Genomic DNA, 18,485 nt, shown 5'->3' on the forward strand with positions numbered 1-18,485 from the left:
ATGACTTGTTGCCCGTGCTTTGCCCTCTCCACCTTTTTCATCCTGGAGCAAATGGCTCTAAGAGCAATTTTTTTGTGCTCCAAAATCTTTGTTTTCCTCTCAGTCAATGCTCAAAATTGGGGGGGGGGGGGTTGTGTCCTTTTTATAAAGAGAGACATTTTAATTTTATTGAAACAGCCTTGGATTCTCCAAAAAACCCTCCTTAATCTTAAGACTAAAACCTATCTACTCTGTCCTCTAAAATCAAAGGTTGCTGCATTAGGCTTGCTTAGTGTTAGTCATGGTGTGAAGAGAGAACCGCTAGGAGAATTCCAAAATGTAGGATGGACTCTCTTTTACAGATCTTCTCTAGGTCAACATGGCTCAACTCCAACTGCAGCTGCAAGCTTGATCTGTTCCATAAGACGATGAGACCCTGCGGCCCCTGGGTGGCTCAGTGAGTTAAAGCCTCTGACTTTGGCTCAGGTCATGATCCCAGGGTCCTGGGATTGAGCCCTGCATCGGGCTCTCTGTGAGGCAGGGAGCCTGCTTCCTCCTCTCTCTCTGCCTGTCGCTCTGCTTGCTTGTGATCTCCGTCAAATAAATAAATAAATCTTTAAAAAAAAAAAAAAAGACGATGAGACCAAGTGGCCTTTGACCCCAAACCCATCCATCTTCTAAGAGTGAAATTCTGGCAGCCCAGGAGTGAGGATCCAGAAAGGGCTGGTCTGAGAAATCCACCCTGCATGGCTCCAGGGAAGCCATTCTGGCCAAAGGCAATGCTCGTTGTAGATAGCTGTACTTCTTAAGAATTATGAGCCCAGTTTGGGCTAGTATCTTTTGGGTATTGAAACCCCCCAAACCTCTTTTTTTTTTTTTTAATTTTATTCATTTATTTGACAGACAGAGATCACAAGTAGGCAGAGAGGCAGGCAGAGAGAGAGAGGTGGAAGCAGACTCCCTGCTGAGCAGAGAGCCTGATGTGGGGCTCGATCCCAGGACCCTGAGACCATGACCCGAGCCGAAGGCAGAGGCCCAACCCTCTGAGCCACCCAGGAGCCCCCTCTTCTAACTTCTTAATCAATTTATTCTAGAACTCCCAGCCAGGAGATGATCTTCCGGGGGCCGAAGTAGAATCTCTAGGCAATGAAGACATGATCTGCCCACCTCTACTACCCCCAGACTGAAGGTAGGAAGAGGAGGGGAGGGCAGGTCATCTAGTAGTGTCTAAACTCTTCCAGCACTGGCATCCTTTTAGCCAACCTCGCTCATCCTTCCAAAACTGTGTCTTGGAAAGAATCAAACCAAATGAAAGGGATGCAGTTTTGATAAATGAAAACACACCAAATGTCTCTTCTTTTGGAGTAAAGTGGAGCACTGAGAGGTGGAGCAGCACCAGGGAAGCATTAATCCTGGTGTCTTTGCTAAGGAGGGCTCTAAACCCATGGGCATGGCAGCTAGAACAGGTCACCTAAGCACCAAGCTTACCGCAGTGCTGCTTAGATACTTGGTACATGGAAAAAGTGAGTGAACACAACACTTGAAAGGCAGCCCTGAGTCAGGAAGTTAAGAGCCTGAGGTTCTAGTCTCAGGCATGTCACAAAGGAACAGGGTTCAGGACAGATTACTTTTCTTCCTTGGGCTTTCAGGTCTTTCTAGTAAAACCAAGAGCCTGGGCAAGATGAATCTGGGGTCCCACTAAACTCACCGTGTTGGAATTCTCTCATGTGCATTAAGAGTATTTTTCCCATGACAGTATGGAATCAAAAATGACATAATTTCAGTTTAATGAGCCTTTGGGTCTCCCTTAATTTTCAAAAGAATTCAGAGACCTGAAAAAACTACCCGCATCGGCTGCCTACGCTCTGCCCCAAAGGGTGTGTAGAGCTGACTGGAACCATTTCTGTGTCTGTGGGCCAAAAGTCACCCAAAATCACCTCTGGCTGGCTGGCTATTTTTCAGTCAGAGGCAGGATTTTGTTGGCCCTCCTGCGAACAGGGCCATAGTGATAGCATGCAGCAGAATGGGGGAGGATGCTGAGAGTGAAGGAATTCTAGGGGCATTTCATTTCCAATGTTCTCAAAATATCCTTTATCATTATGTTTTTTTCCCCCTCAGTTTGCTGTTTTGCAAAGGCTGTGACTTTCCTCTGGTTTCAACCAGGTTAGGGGGGCTTTAAATGACTCTCTGTTGATCTAATGACAGGTTTCAAGTTTCCAGAAAGAAAGCACTATTTGGCCTCAGTGGAGCCCGCCGCGATTCTTCATGGTACCAAAGAAAGACTACTTGCCCACACACTGGTTCCACTGGTAGTGCTGGAGATAGCCCTGGGGGCAGCTGCACCGGTAGCCCCCGATGATGTTCTGGCAGCCGTGCTGACAGCGATGGTTGCCTTCACACTCGTCCACATCTGCAAAGGAAGGGAGAGCTGCCTTGAAACCACATCAGCGCTGGTCTCTCAGTCATTCTCTGAAGCCACACTGACATGCATGCTAAAGGGAGAGGCAGCTGACCCCTGAAAAACTATTCTGCCACCAGAGCATCAAGAATATGTGCTCCGGAGCTTTTGATGAGTCCAAGGAGAAAAACATCCAGATATTCCTGCTAATGTCTACAAATTAAAACGACCAAGAAATGAAGGTAAGGCCCAAGAGCACTCTATGGGATGGCTGTGGAAGTTATTTGTATTTGCTTGTTTGTGCCAGGATCAGAAACTAAAAGATGTCAAGACAGAAAGGAAATCCTAAAAAAAAAAAAAAATTTAAATTTTAATTGCATAGTATCAGATGAGTTATTCTTCATATATATAATCCACATGTGGGGAGTCCTTTTAAGACTTTGGATCCAATGACTAGAATATGAATGAATCAAATGCAGGAACTGAGCTATTTTTCTTGACTAGTTTGTGCCCTCTTAGGTTACGCTATTCACTGAGCAGAAAAAGCCCTGAGATACTAGGGGAAGGCACATGTTATGGACATGATCAAGCATGAGATGAAAGATGGGTCTTTAAGATAGGACACCTGTGCCGACCCAGCAAAATAGTTCCCATCTTCAGTTGGGTGTTCTCCTTGTGCTCAGTTCCAAGATCTCCTAGAGGAGGGTGAAGAGTTTCCCCCAGGACCTGGCAGCGGTATCAAGCTGAGAACCCTACCCACCTTCACAGCTGGCGCCACTCTGATCCAGTGAGAACCCGCGCTGGCATTCACAGGTGAAGCTCCCAGGAGTATTCTGGCAAATACCCTTAGAGCCACACAAGTTGATGTCAGAAGTGCATTCGTTGTTATCTAGAACAAGCGGGTAGGGAAAAGAATTAAAATCCACTCTTTGTGTTGTTTAAAAGAGAGAGGGATGATTCACTCAGAAAAGGCCAATAACTTTTCACATACAGGTGTATGCAGACACACCTGCACACACGTACCTGTACTCACATAGTATTTTTTCACTCTTTTGTCATCATCTTCCAACAGCAGAGGAACTAGAAAATAGTTCCTTAAAGGAACAGCTATGTTTCCTCTAGGGTGTTTTCCTCTCCTACTTACCAATGCAGGCAGTATGGTGCTGGGTAAATCCAGGAGGACATTTACATGTGAAGCTGCCAATGGTGTTCACACACAGGAATTGACAGTTGTGCTGTTTGGTGGCACACTCATCAAGATCTATAAGGAAATGGAAGATGAGCATCACGGTCGAACTGACAGTATAGCACTCCTCAGAAGGAGTTCTGAGTTCTGACCTATATGTCTCAACCCTGGCCAGAATAGACAGGTGGCACCTAGCTAGGATGAACCTAGGAGATAAGTGTTTGGAAGATGAAATGTGCTCTCCTTGTAGACCAAAAACTGTAGCTCTTTGGGGATCCAAGGAAATCCCAATTCCCTTTTGATAGAGCAATGCAGGAATTTATCAACAAAGGCATTTCAAATTGTGACATTTTAAATAAACTATAAAATAAAGTAAAAGATTAGGGATTCTCAAAATTTTCCAAAGCGTTGAAAAGATCTATTCAAGCTGAAATGCAAAAAGAAATGTTGAGGCTGGAAATTAATTTATTTGCTTAGTTCTTCCCCCCTCCCTTTTCCGTTCACTGTTTTGAATCTGCTCAAATGAGATGTTCAACCAAACCAAACCAAACGGATTTCTTTTCTTAGAGAGTCTCCTTTGACTAAAACAAAATTGAGCGATCAAAGGGGAAACAAAGGGGGAAAAAAAAACCCCTTACTTTGATAAGCTAATAGCACATTTAAAAACTGCCTACAGTATTTACCCAACATTGTTTTCCACATCTCAGTAAAATCCTCTACTTTGACCAGGCTTCTTTTCTCACTGCAGGAACTTCCAGGCTCATTCTTAACTCCATTGCTATTTAAAGACCTCAAGAGATACAAAGTATGTTCCAGCTTTCAGCTGAATTTTAACAACAACAACAACAAAAAATCACTGACCCAAGGGGCCCTGCCAGAGTACTGCTCTATGGTTGCTGGAGCTTACCTGCATACAGGTGAGGGAGACAGCTCAGCGATTTCTTACACTGTTTTCTAACTACCCCACCTTAAGAACAGCAATACTTGCTGTTCTCACCTCCAAGAACATCTTGTCTACCCTTCTCTCCTCTACTCTGGATCTTACCCGGCTCTCAGGGAGGAGGTGCTGATCCCACATCTCCCCTAGGCCATCCTTTGAGCCTCTTTCTGTCAGATTCAATACTATATGTATCTGCACCACTGGGTTTGATCTTTAGTCCTCCATGCCAAGTATGGGGACGAATCTAGACCTCATGAGAGCAACAGGAGAAAGGGACCTGTGATGGGATCTGTAAGAATCCCATTGCTGTTTGCCCACTCCTAAAGCCATAAAGAGAGCTTCACTGGTGTGTTTGATACATTGTGAAAAGACTGTTACCACTATACATTTAATTTCCATTTTTCATCTCTTAATTGCTAGACCTTTTTGAGGATTTTCTGCCCTCACAGGCTGGAAAAATGCTATTAATTTGTTTTGCCCTGTGTAGATAATATATACACTGAGAGAGATTTTCTCTTTAATTTGGTTCTCTATTTACATGAGTAAATTTATGGGTCTGCGTTACAGCCTCACACTGCCAGGAGCTCACTGTGATCCACAGATGGAGAATAAGTTCTATGTTGGAGAAGCACAAAGCTGTAAACAACTCTTTTATCAAGATAGTCAGAATTTTTAAGTAGGTCTCTCAACCTCCTCTCCCCAAATTCTAGGATTATATAGATTTCCTATTATATAGGAAAACCTCAGGCACTGTTCATTCTGTCTTCCTGTGTTACAAGTCTCTTAACTCTCTCCTTTCAGCAGATGTACAAGAACTCGGTTGAGGGTCCTACTTCCCTCTGCTCTCCACTTCCACCCCACAGTTCAACTTCCCTTACTTTCTTTTTACTCCATCATGGCTTCATGGTAGAAACACGCTAACTCTTAGTCTGCCATCTGGTCTACCCTTCCTTCTCCAAATCCCTCCTTTTAAAAAATCACCCTTAAGTTTGATTTACTTGCGCTATTCAGTCGATATGTGAAGTTCTTACTGTTGAGGAAGATGTTTCTAGGAGTAAATTTATACCAACAGAATTTTGCAAAGGATAACTTCTGGTTGAAGAGGGATTTCTGCATGGAGTTCTGCTATTTCTTAATTCTTTGTGATATTTGTGGCTCAGATAAGGTTATGGAGGGCAGGAATGGGCTCTTTAGCAGGCCAGAAACCCAGACAAAATGTTTACTTAATTGGGCACAGTGTTTTCTAGGCACCAGTTAAGCTGAGGCAGGACAATGCCGGAGACCTGGGCTCTATGGTTGTTGAATAGATTACTTCCTTTCTGCTTATTCTATTTATGGAGTCAATCAATTAGGGATCTGTCCCACCTGAGACATCTGTCCCCATGGCTGCCCAAGGGGCAGGCATTGAGGATGTCTCCTGTTGCCACTGCACACCCCCTTAGCCCCACAGTCTCCCTGGCCTCAGCCTCCATCCATCCACCATAGGAGGCAGGTGGCAGGGAGATCCCAGGGAGGGACTAACGCTAGGGAACCACCTATTGCCTGTGGACAGCTTGCCTGTGGATTCCTCAAATGCACAGGGAATGCAACTACTTGCCCAGAAGGCAGGTGTGTGGGTGCAGGCAAATTCTACTTTACCTTTGCAGCTCCTTCCATCCTCCTGTAGAATGTAGCCTTTCGGGCAGGAACACTGGAAACTCCCTTCTGTGTTTTTGCAGATAAAATTGCAGGGTTTGGGGGCCTGGTTGCACTCATTCAGATCTATGACCAAAAAGATACCTTGTGACTATCCATCTAAAATGATGCTCAGTACCCACAGGGTCTAGCAAAGAACTTTAGCTTTGAGGAAAGAAAAGATACACTCTGTGAAGTCTTTGATCATTGTCTTGGGTTTTCCTATAAAATTACAGAGGCTATTTAGATGTTCAGTTTGAGGACATTTTTGGTACCATAATGTACAGTTTCCACTCAGAATAAACCTGAACACCAAAAACAGAGGACTTACCTACACAGGAAGTTCCAGTTATATCTGGAGTATAGCCATTTTTACACAGGCAATGATAGGATCCTCTGTCATTGACACACTCCCCATTTCGACAAACATCATGAATAACCTTGCATTCATCGATATCTGTTAATTTAACAGAGGTTAAAATAAGAAAGGCAGTATAAAATGGGCAATATCAATATGTAGGGGTGACCTCACCATAAATACTAATAAACTCTCTCATGCACCTAAGAAATGAAACCAAAGGGGTGAGAACATACATTTCATAGGTAATGATAATTGTACTGAAAGCCAAATGAATAACTACACTAATAACTAATGAAGTATAATAACTAATCAGGCCAGGGGAACACTTTAAAAATAGTTATCTAAATGTATAGTTTTCCCCTCTGGTTCCAATGACACTGGTATTTCCCAGACATATTCAGCTCCTTGCTCTACCTCCTGCCATTAAACTTGCCTCCTGCTGACATCTCAAAAATGGCTCATAGCTGTAGACTCTTGACAAGAAAATCACATTTTTTTCTAATAGTGCATGTCCAAAATAAAGAGGAAGGTTTCCTCCCATTCCTTTTGCTGTATTTAAAGTTAATCCTGAAAAATATCAAATTGCATAATATTGGGGAGATGGGACCAAACTTCCTTTGGACAGGGAAGCTGTAGGGCTCTGGGGTGGATCCCTGGGGTTTGGTTTTTACAGCCTGATAAGGTAGAGGGTCCCTTATTCACAGCTCCACCCCAGGGAGAAAGATCTGGTTGCTATGCACTATTGAGTACTAAAGCCACTGTCCTTCCACATCGTGACCCATCTATCTCCTTACTGCTCGGTGCGGTGCAATACCAGATGAGTTCTTAGCCTTTGATTGCCAAACAATCATTTTATACCAACAGATGTTACTTATCCTAATTCTTTCCAGTTTCCTCTGAAATGCAAATTTCCCTGCCCTGCCTGGCCTTGAGAAGTATTTTCCACCATCTCATTTTCACATCCTTGGAAGAAACCTCAGTTGCTTTCAGTCATCCGTCCCATCCAGTTCTGTGTCTTCCCACATCCACTTCTGTTATTCTACCTTTAGCCACATCTTTCTAATATCCACACAACCCCTGCTTACTTTCCTTCCACCCCTCTCACTTCAGTTCCTTCCTAAGGAGCTCGAGAAGACTCTCTCCATTCTCGTTTGTGAGGGTGGAGACAAGTGCCCCTGCTGTTGGGGAGCAGAGTCCCTGCAGTCTTTTCCAGAGCTGCCTCAACACCCCGCGTCACCCACGTGAAAACAGCTGGAGCTTTTCTAGAAGCAACTGTGTTTTAATCACCAGAATATCAGCATCATCTATACTTCCTTTGTGCAGCGTCTTTCAGCCCATTTTACAATGGTATTGTAGACTAGTCTAGGAATTCAGTGATCATCTAGCCCATGGTTCATCTAAAAAGTTTACATTCTGAGCGACCAATAACTGACTTACAACAAACTTCTGTTTAAAAAGTTGGGGACTCCTTGTGATGCAAAGGAAGGAACCCAAGTATACAACAGCTTTGGCAACCTGGCCTCGAACGTCTAAAATACCATAATAAAGGGTTTACGACCCAGCCCAAGCCCACACTGAAGATTCCATATTCTCAACTGTTTGTCATAAAACAAACAAGCAGATTCCCTTTTGGATTGTAAGTGAATTACCTGCTCCACTAGTCATAAATCAGAACGAAAGGAAGTACCTGCTCCATTGGTCATAAATCCTCGGCCATGGGGACAGAGTTTTTTGAAGGCCACAGTGCCCTGGAAAGGGCAGATCTCACAGTGGGGGCCCCAGCCTCTCCCTCCATCGCAGCAGCATTCAGACTTGGTGACAGGGTTCCTGTTGCTCGAGCCGATCTGACACATGTTTTGGAGCACCTCCGTGAAGCAGTACCCTTCCCGGTTGTCTGGACGGGACATTATATGGCAAAGAGGATTTTAGGATTTTTGTCAGCATGACAAAGTATTATGAATTTGGTCAAATGTAAAACCCAAAAAGGATGTAACACATTACCCTGGGTGAGAAGAAGCGAGAAGGGAAAGCTGGAAGCAGCAGTAAGAGAGAAAGGATGACGTCTGAGGGAAACAAGACAAGAAATTCAGTAAGTGGCCCCCGCAAGGTTACAACTCTCTCTGCTCCCAGAAATACGGAGGAGTAGTCATGCTCTCGAGAGGGAGGAGCAGAAAAACACATGGAAACGGATCCTCAGCACCGAGGGCTCAAAAAGGTAGTGGAGAAAGAAATTCCAAACAAGTGATTCACGGATACGTTTAGCAAAGGAAGAATTCAGCTGTGGGGTGGTGCTGAGCCCCAAGGACAATCACATTAAGTCACTTCCAAAATAGGAACCTGCCTCAAGTTTTAACAAATTCCATTATTTCAGATCAGACATCTAGGTGACAGGCCTCCCAGTGTGATGGTCAGGGCTGCGAGAGCCTCCCTGTCATCTGGACTCACCAAGGCACTCATCCTGAGTAGGGCTGGCGGTGAAGCCGTCGTTGCACTCACACGTGTAGCTGCCCCGGGTGTTGAGGCAGCGCCCATTCTCACAGATGCCCGGCTTGGTCTGACACTCATTCTCATCTGCAGGGTTCGTGGAAAGAGCAAACACAAGAGCAGTCATCCCACCCCTTTGCACACAAATGGAGTCTTTCTTTTAGTTCGTGAATAGATGGCCGTCTCATGTGGTTCCCAATTCAAAAGGTATAAAAGAGTATTCAGCAAAAGCACCCCTTCCTGCCCCACACCTCAGCCACCTAACTCCCCTCCTGGGCAGCAACCCTGTGTTACTGCCAGTTTCTCACGTATCCTAGAAATGGAGTTTGCACATAAAAGCCAAGACATTGCGTGTGTGTATGTGCATACACCTCTGTCCTTTAAAAAACATACTTGATGACATTTTGATATACTTAGATGGAGATGATGTCATTTTAGGTACACATACATTTTTCACTTAATAAAATTAAAATTTTCTCTATCTGTCCATCAGAAGGATTCCCAAAGGATTATTTCAAGTGAAGAGAAAAGACAGCCCATGTTAAAGAAATATTATAATACTTCATCAGATAAAGTGACTTGCTTCGGTGCGTGTCATGCAGAATAGTTCTGAGCCCCAGAGGCAGGGGTCTCATGACGAGAGAGCTGGAAGGGGACAGCTATGGGGCTGTGGAAACAGGCTAAAATCCTGATGTTCACGCCGTCCCCAGACCCATTAAATCAGAGCGTTTGGGGTAGGAGCTCTGTTCTCCAAGTCATTCCAGCAACATGGGCTGAGAAGGTTGAGAACCACTGAACCTGGAACAGCTGGTGTGTGCTCCTATGTCCAGATACTTTCTCTGTGCTTTTAAAGTCTGCTCTTCAATTACTGCTTAATTCTGTATTTTACAGGGTAAGGGGAAAATGAGATTCCTAAGCTTCTTGACTGACAACATAAGATTCCTTTTTCTGGCGTCACTGATGATTAAAAGTGGAAAGGAAGCTTGTGGGAACTTTCTAATACTTTTCTCCTATATTGATTGTTCAGACCAGAGGTCAGGAAACTTCTACTCTAAGTAGTAGCAATATTATAGTATTATTATATTATATATAATAACTGTTTTAGGTTTTGCAGGCCATACGGTCTCTGTTGCCTTCCCTCTATTTTGCTGTGCCGTTGTGGCATGAAAGAACCATGGACAATGTCTAAATGAATGGTTACAGCTATGCTGCAATGTGACTTAATTTACAGAACTAGGTGGCAGGCTGGATTGGCCCCCTGGGCTGTGGTTTGCCCATCCCTGGTCTGAAGCTGCGGTTCTCAGTGGAGGACCCACATTATCTAGGAAGCTTTAAGAAATACCAGTGCCTGGGCCCCATTCTAGACCAGAATGGATTCTCTGGAGGAAGATCCCACTGGTTTAATTCTGTTCCCTGGTTCAGAGGGACCAGACATCTGTCATTCAATGTCAGGGTGCTAACAGCAAAGCTGGGACAATAGAAAGACATTCCAATGTGGTGTGAAGAGAACTTATCCCAAAACAACAAAAAGTATAGGAGCCAAGGAAAGAAGTAGAGGAAATACCTGGTGCCAAGTCCTGGCAGCAACATGGGCTGAGAAGGTAGACAAAGACCCACTCAGAGGGGCAGAAGGATGGTGCTTCTGGAACTGAGAGTTAAGCAAGAGGCGAGGGGCTCTCCAGGGAAACCATGACATAAGGGAAGAGAGGGAAGATGGCTCTGGCCCAGAAGAGCACATCACCCAATGGGACTCCAAGTCCCTTCTGCCCCTTGTCACCGGACTCCCTTGAAGCTGCTTGGGCCGGGACTTGCTTACCTACACAGCCCTCGCCATCGGGTCTCCGCTGGTAGCCGGGCCCGCAAATGCAGATGTACGTGCCGATGAGGTTCTTGCACTCCATCTGCTTCTCAGCACAGTCGTGTTTGCCCTCTTCGCACTCATCCTCGTCTGGAAGGAACGTGCAACCATGAATTATAAATGGAGCTGCACTAATTTCCTGCCTCTTAAGCATGAGATGGTGTCAAGCAATCAATTTTCCTGTACACTTATTTCAGTGTTAACCTGTTTCCTTTTGTATGGTGGGCGCTGGCCTCAGATTGGGAAGGAGTTTTGTCCCACCTTTGAACTTGATGATGTAATTATTCCATAACTAACTGTAACCCATTCAAAGGTGGGAAGTGTGAGTGTTAATTCTTTTTGATGAATTTACCTAAAAAGGTCTTCTATAAAACTTTCATAATATAATTATAATAACAGCATTATATTACAATATAATAAGCCAAAGCTTCCATTATGTAACAATTATAATAACATAAGATGATATTTTCTGTAATATTAGTATATGGTTAGATTATCATTATTATTATTAAAATAATCATTATATAACGAAAACTTTAGTTTTTAGACTTTGAGGAAAAGACAAACATTCACAAATATCATATTCTCTCCTGGTTCTTCCTTCCTTCATTTCCTTTTTTCTGGTGTGGATAGGGCTTCCTCATATCCTTCTTGTCCTATTGCATTTCCCTATCTCTCTCTTTCTCCTTCATGTGGTCTGAGCTGAGAAATTTGGGTTTATCCTGGATGATGTAGAGCTCGTAGTTAGGAAATCTGTTCGCCTTCAAGAAAAATCCTACTTAAGTCATCTGAAGAGGGTAAAGAGCTGCTCATTTAAGACTCTGGAGGAGCAAATCAGTGCTCTTCAAGGAGCCCCATGATTTACCTAACTTTGTAGAGCAGAGCCTAGTCCAGAGGCACAGTAATTGCAGGTGTTCAGTACGCATTTTTAAAGCAAATTATTTAACAAATTCCATATGCTATCTCCATTCTTAGGATATAACATCCCTTAGTGATGGGGATTTTTAAAAAATATATTATTTAATATTATCCTACTATAGGCAATGATGACCCCCATATTATCTAAGGACTATAGCAGAGTTCCTTGATTCCCAGCCTTTCTCTACTGATAGAAGCTTTGGAGACACATTTCCCATCATAGATAGAGTGACAGCCCCCCAGTTAGATGAACTTTAACACAGATGTCTCACCTTTGCACATCCTTCTATCTTCTCTCAGGACATATCCCGCTGGACATTTGCATTCATATGACCCATAAGTGTTTACACACCGGAAAGCACAGAGCAGAGGGTTCTGGGCACACTCATTTATATCTGTAGCAGAAGGGAGCACGAAAATAATGGATCATTGGCATCAACCAAAAAAGAGTCTATTTTGATCAAAAGTTGAAATGCTTCATTGTCATTAACATGGATGCACCAAGCAATCTCTGGTTTTCAATGAATCATAAAATGAGTTGGTTATTTTATAATTGGTATAGGCAAGGTGATCGTGGGTTCTGGTTCTCCTAGCACAGGCCCAGTTCTGGCTTATTATTCTGGTGTAATTATTAATGTTATTGAGACAGATGGAAAAATTGTAGACCACCCTACATATAGGGAGCTTCTTTGAAATTCTGGCTTTCAAGTCTCAAGTTGACCACTTGCCCTTCCCGATAGTCACACAGGGTGGGAATCGGTTTTACCCCATTCAGTCAAAACAGCTGTCAAGTCAATGGGGGTCAGGACAGAAGCAAACCCATCCACTAGTGTGAACCGCCTCCTCTTCCCCCTAGGAAAGAGGCTCCTGTGAAGTAACAGTGATTCTCGTGCCCAAGCAAATGGTGAACTGACGCCAAGTTACGCCTTAAATAGGAATGACTTTACCATTCATAGATAAAAGTGATTTCTACGGATTCCATAGTTTGGAACCAGCAAAGTATGTTTTGGAAAAGCAGGGTTAAAACAGACCATCTTGATTCTCATGTTTCTTTCTAAGCCCGGTGATGCTGACTGAGAATGGGACCCCAGATCATATTTAGTCATAGCCTTTAAAGATTAAGCAACAACTAGGACAGTGCAGTGGTAGAACATATCTCTAATGAAAAGCTCACTTTCATACCATTTTTATCCTCTACCTTCACCTCACCTTCACTCTCTTCTGTGACCAGTGGTCTCTACTATTTGGAAGTGTATTGGAATTACCTGGAGGGCTGCTAGTGCTCCACTCTTTGAGTTTCTGATTCAGGAGGTCTGGAATGAGGCCTGAAAATCTGTATTTCTAAGAAGTTCCCAGGTGATGCTGATGTGAGTGATCCAGGGACCACCCTTTGAGACCCACTGGTCCAGACCTTCCTCTCCCTCCTTTCTCACCATACAACTATCCTACTAGGCATTCTGGCAGATGCTTACAGAGTATAGACAACACCTTTTGCTGCGATTGCCCCCCGATGGCCATAGGATGTTGCTGGTTATGTCAGTGTGCAGAGGTTTCTATGAGTAGAAAAGAAAAAAGAAAAAGAGAGGGAGCATGGGAGAGGAAGAAAGAAAAACAGGGGAAAATGGAAAATAAAGAAGGTAGCAAACAAGACAGGAGTTGTATCTAAATACTTGTAGTGGGGAGACATCAGCAAGAACTCTGCATATTATACAGGGTGATTTGTGCCATGAATCGGGAGAATGATGGTATTGCCCATTAGGCCTAGATGTTCTTTCGCCTGTACGCCCTGAGTGGTATTTAATATCAAGAACTGTAATCACTGTGAAGTGTGTAAACCTGGCGATGCACACACCTGTACCCCTGGGGCTAATAATACGCTATATGTTAATAAACAAAAAAAAACTGTAATCAGTCCACTGCTGTCTCCGTGATCAGAACATGGAACCAACGATTCTGTGAAGAGACTTACCTTCACAAGTCATCATTGGGCCGGGCTCAAATCCCTCCTCACAGGTGCATTCAAAACCTCCAATCACATTCTTGCAGGTTCCATTTCCACAAGGATTGCCCACAGAACATTCGTCAGTATCTGCAAGTGACCAAGAGTGTTTTCAAAACATGATGAATGAAGACAAACACGGGCTTGGATACAAATCATACCTCTCACTCTATCAGGGCACTTTGCTCTGTGGCATCTTGCTTTATCCTCATTCTGCCTTTATAAGAAAGGAATGCCCATGTCTCATCTCCACAGATTTATAACTGTCAAATGTGACCTACTAAGTGGCAGTGGCACTAACAGTGACAGCATCTGGGCTTCCAGCCCTCCTACTGCTCTTCCCCTGAGCTTCTCCAGCCTCTCGTATTAGGTATGAAGAGCTAAATCGACCGGGAATAGATGCCCCAAGGGTTAAAACCAGGCTGCTCTCCCCAGTCAAAAGTTTTCACTTATATAAAGCTAGAAATATATCTCCAGTCTGGCCTTACATTACATCACTCTCCAAGAAGCCTTAAACAGGATGGATTTTTGCCAGATATAAAATAGAAGACAAAGCTTACACAAAACGAGGGACCAGAGGTTAGGAAAAATTAATACGCTGGATAAAATCAAGATTCAAGATTTCTTGATGATTCTGTTGAAACCAGATGGTTTACATTAGGCAGAAGAAAAGCTAGAAAGAAATGTTTAGGGTACGATCTCTGTAAACAACTATGGAGAGAGAACAAGTCTTACCAAGGAGGTCTAAAAAATATCTATGCCTCCCAACCCCTCCCTCTAGAATCTGACACATCTCTTGGGGGAGAGGATCTTCCTTTTGGAAAGAGAACTTTTTGAGGAATAACATTGTCATTTTAGTTCTCTAGGACATGGAACAGTGATGGACTATCATCGGGGTTATACGTTCTATTGGGTTCTGAGTCAAATGGTGAAGGCAAGAGGCTGTGGTAGAGAGACTGGGCGAGCGGGCTTAGCATTTAGCATTTAGCATGCACACCGGAGCACTAACTGAGGATCTCGAAGAGAATTCAGTGACAACTTTGCTTTTGTTCTGCTGTGAAATGGCATTTCACTGTCCAGAATATGATATCTCTTTTGAGTTCATAAAAGTCACAACATTATTGATTTTTAGAGATGCAGAGCAATTAGGAATAAATTAGTCCATCTGCATAATATGACATTCTGAGGCCTACAAAGACTAAAGAACTGGCTTACACACTTCATGGTCATAGCTGTGGGTGAAATTTTAGAGGAACAGGCATAATACTTGGATTCAATTTTGCATCGGTAGGCATCAAGAGGTCAAAGGTCAGGCATAGCCATTCTTAGAAATTTTAAGAGAGCAAAAACAAGAGGAGTTTATACTGTGTATGTAGCTTTTCACATTACTAAATTTAATAAAATCTGAATGTTGTATTTTACATATTAAGAGAATAAGATGATGACTATTAATTTTTGTAAAAGTTTAAAAAAAATACATGATAATGTCCTCCTTTCCACCACATCTTCAGATGTGTCCAGTGTCTTAGACTGTGAGGTCCATGCAAGGAAGAAAGACACTGGCTTGGGTCACTGCTGTAGCCACAAAGCCTGAGACATGGGGTGTGCAACTAGTACTGCAGATGAATGGTGCCAGAATGAGTGCACAAAACATGCTTGTCCCAATCCTACTACTCACACTTCCCAGTGTGAATGCTCCATGGCCCAATTTCTAACTTGTAAAATCCCTGTGGAAGAAACCGACCTATTACTCACCTACGCATTCATTCCCTTCCAGAATGTAGCCAAAGGGACACTCGCAGCGGTAGGAGCCATCCGTATTGATGCACTGTCCATGTTTACAGACGTCAGGTTCTTTACACTCGTCCATATCTTTTGTAAAGGAGAAATAAAACAGTGACTAACAAGGTACTTTTTTTGTTTTTAGTAATCTTTTTTGCGATTTTATTTATTTGAGATAGAGCATGAGCAGTGGGGAGGAGCAGAGGGAGAAGGAGAAGCAGACTCCACACTGAGCAGGGAGCCCCATACGGGGCTCAATCCAAGACCCTGGGATCATGACCTGAGCTGAAGGCAGACGCTTAACCGACTGAGCCCCCCAGGCTCCCCAAGGTACTTTAAAAACAAAAACAAAAACAAAAAGGTAAACTATGATCATTTCAGCATCTGATCAATGAAATATCTAATATTACAATACAATATTGCCATACAGTACGATAATATAATTGGTACCTAAATGAAAAGTAGAGCTTTATTTTACAAGATAAATATGGAGAAATAAGAACAGTTTGGGGAGAGGGGCCATGGGTGGCTCAGGTGGTTGAGCATCTGACTCTCGATTTTGGCTCAGGCCATGATCTCAGGGTTGTGAGACTGAGCCCCATGTTGGGCTCTGTGCTCAGCGGGGAGTCTGCTTGAGCTTCTCCTTCTCTCTCTGCCCCTTCCTCACTGCTCTCATGCACTCACTCTCAAATAAATAAACAAACAAATAAATCTGTCTTTAAAAAAAAATAAAAGGAGGAACAGCTGGAGAAAGGGCAGGAAAGAAGCTGGTTAAGAATATTAAGAAATGCTGAGAAGCCAGTGCAGGCCACTTACCAACTGCTGAATCATCAGGCCCCACAATGATGCCACTTCCATAGGGACAGATCTGGCGGAAGGCCTCTGCAGTAGAGACAAACACTTGTTAATAGATAGACCAATGGCGATTAGCTACAGGCTGCTTCCCACGCAATGTGTGGTGGCTAGACTGCCACAGGCCGCGCATATCGGGACACTGGACGAGAAAAGCCCTGATACCAGGGAAAGTGAACAAGGCTCCCAGATCTGGTGTGCCTACTACTTGGGCAGCCCTGATTCATAGCACATTTCAGAAGAAAATAACTGCCCAGCTCCCAAGTTAAAATAATCTTAATGAATATTCTAGGTAGACTTACAATTAAATTAAATTGTCTTATATTTCCTGAAGGCCTACATACAATCTTTCCTATTTCATGGCCAGTCCACCCTATGAAGGGCCCAAAGAGAAATGCAGATGGTGGACCTACCATCAGGTTCAGTGGGGCACAGCTCACAGGGATCACCCCAACCTTCTCCCTTCAAGGCACAGCAGCATTCCTGTTTGGAGTGATTTCTGGATTTGGGCGATGAACATTTTCCTCCTTCAAACTTTGCATAGCAGTAGCTCATTCGCAGATCTGCAGCATAAATCCAGGAGACCCTTCAGACCTTTCCTACTACATTGTTACTGTACATCCTGTTAAACGTATGCCCTTTTCTTTAGAGTGGGAACACTCTGTAAAATTAAGTGATTGCAACAGAAACTGGGCTCAGATATTTAAAGTCATAGGTGACTTTTGTAGTAAGATCTGACGAATACATCTATGTGGCTTCACTTTCTCATTTCAGCCAATTTTCCAAAATAACCTGATGTGAATGACAAAATCCAACAGTATCACATCATCAGTGACTTCAGGGTGGGGACATTCAGAAGTGCAGTCATTCGCAAGACCGCTGCATTGATAGCTGTGTTTGTGTGTTTTGGATAGCATTTAGCAAGCATACTAGGTTAAGGTAGACCTCACGGTTCTGGTACTTACTGTGCTATCACATTGTATTGTTTATTCGCTGTCCCCTAAGCCCAGAAACCAAAATAAAACCCCTGATCCCAGGCATAGAGATCCCAGGCAATTTTGTGGAGTGGTAAAAATACAATAATGGTCATTTGCCGAAGCAGCTGCTGATGTAGTTTCTGTCTACAAAATGCCTGTGGTGCCTTCTGCTGATTTTATACACGCGCGCGTGCCCACACACGCAAGATACAGAATGTGGTTTAGCTCAACAGAGAGAGAGAGAGAAGGTAAAGAGGGGGGCAGAGAGGTGGGTGGATAAGAGGCAGGATAACCTTTCTCTGAAAGAATGTATTTTTTTATCTCAATTATTTTTTGGTGACAACATAGAAGATGGGATGTAGTTGCTACAAAATTCTCCAACACTGCTTGACATAATTTTGGAAATGGACTCTACCGTTTCTTATAGAGCAAACGGGGTGGCTCATCCAAAAGCCTGGAGTGTTTTCCCTCAAATTTGACATCCAAAGCCCTGCGGACTCCTCTCTAGTTACACAGAGGCTACAATCTGCAGGCTTTAAGGAAATGCTTTCATACCCATTTTGTACAATTCCCCTTTCTTTCTTTAGGACCAGGTAGGCTCTCTCCTGTCACTGTTTCTCAACCCTAGGTGGCACATTATGACCTATTATTATAGCCACCAATGCATTTCTGCTAAGACAACTTCACAGCTTTTATTTCTTGACAAAGGAGACAATGTAAGAATAACTGAGTTGCCAAAGATCACAGAAGAAATACTTTCATGAATTAAAGTAAAAATAATAACCAGTCAATCCATCACTCATATTTACCAGGCCCTAGTAAGTCAAATTCAGCTGGCCTTTTTCCCCAAATGAATTTGTTTGCCTTTTTCAACTAATTCTTCCAGATACATTTTCTTGCTAGTTTTTACTCTCCTTCCACACCTGTGATAGCTGGGACCTAACAGTCACCTTTCAGTGAACTACTCTTCTGAAAGTCAAGTGCAAAAAAAGCCAGTGTGCGTCCTGTGGCATGTCTGCCTTCCAAATATTCGCTTTGCTGAGAAGTTTCAAGATTTAACAGATTATAGTTTCTCGA

The 18,485-nt window shown here is 43.3% G+C and overlaps 1 protein-coding gene across 1 annotated transcript in view; it reads right to left on the bottom strand.

The window, feature by feature from the left end:
- The window catches only part of FBN1 (fibrillin 1), a 230,747-nt gene that overhangs the window by 8,080 nt on the left and 204,182 nt on the right, over window positions 1-18,485 (bottom strand). The window contains exons 50-62 of the mRNA XM_047736217.1: window positions 16,845-16,994; window positions 16,396-16,461; window positions 15,553-15,669; window positions 13,768-13,887; window positions 12,071-12,193; window positions 10,839-10,970; window positions 8,984-9,109; window positions 8,226-8,432; window positions 6,509-6,634; window positions 6,142-6,264; window positions 3,522-3,638; window positions 3,138-3,266; window positions 2,270-2,389 (exon numbers count right to left, since the gene is read on the bottom strand). Of these exons, the coding sequence (XP_047592173.1) occupies window positions 2,270-2,389; window positions 3,138-3,266; window positions 3,522-3,638; window positions 6,142-6,264; window positions 6,509-6,634; window positions 8,226-8,432; window positions 8,984-9,109; window positions 10,839-10,970; window positions 12,071-12,193; window positions 13,768-13,887; window positions 15,553-15,669; window positions 16,396-16,461; window positions 16,845-16,994 (1,656 nt within the window). The remainder of the gene's footprint in view (window positions 1-2,269; window positions 2,390-3,137; window positions 3,267-3,521; window positions 3,639-6,141; window positions 6,265-6,508; window positions 6,635-8,225; window positions 8,433-8,983; window positions 9,110-10,838; window positions 10,971-12,070; window positions 12,194-13,767; window positions 13,888-15,552; window positions 15,670-16,395; window positions 16,462-16,844; window positions 16,995-18,485) is intronic.

This window comes from Lutra lutra, chromosome 7 (assembly GCF_902655055.1).
Source record: "Lutra lutra chromosome 7, mLutLut1.2, whole genome shotgun sequence".
Taxonomy (NCBI): Eukaryota; Metazoa; Chordata; class Mammalia; order Carnivora; family Mustelidae; genus Lutra; species Lutra lutra.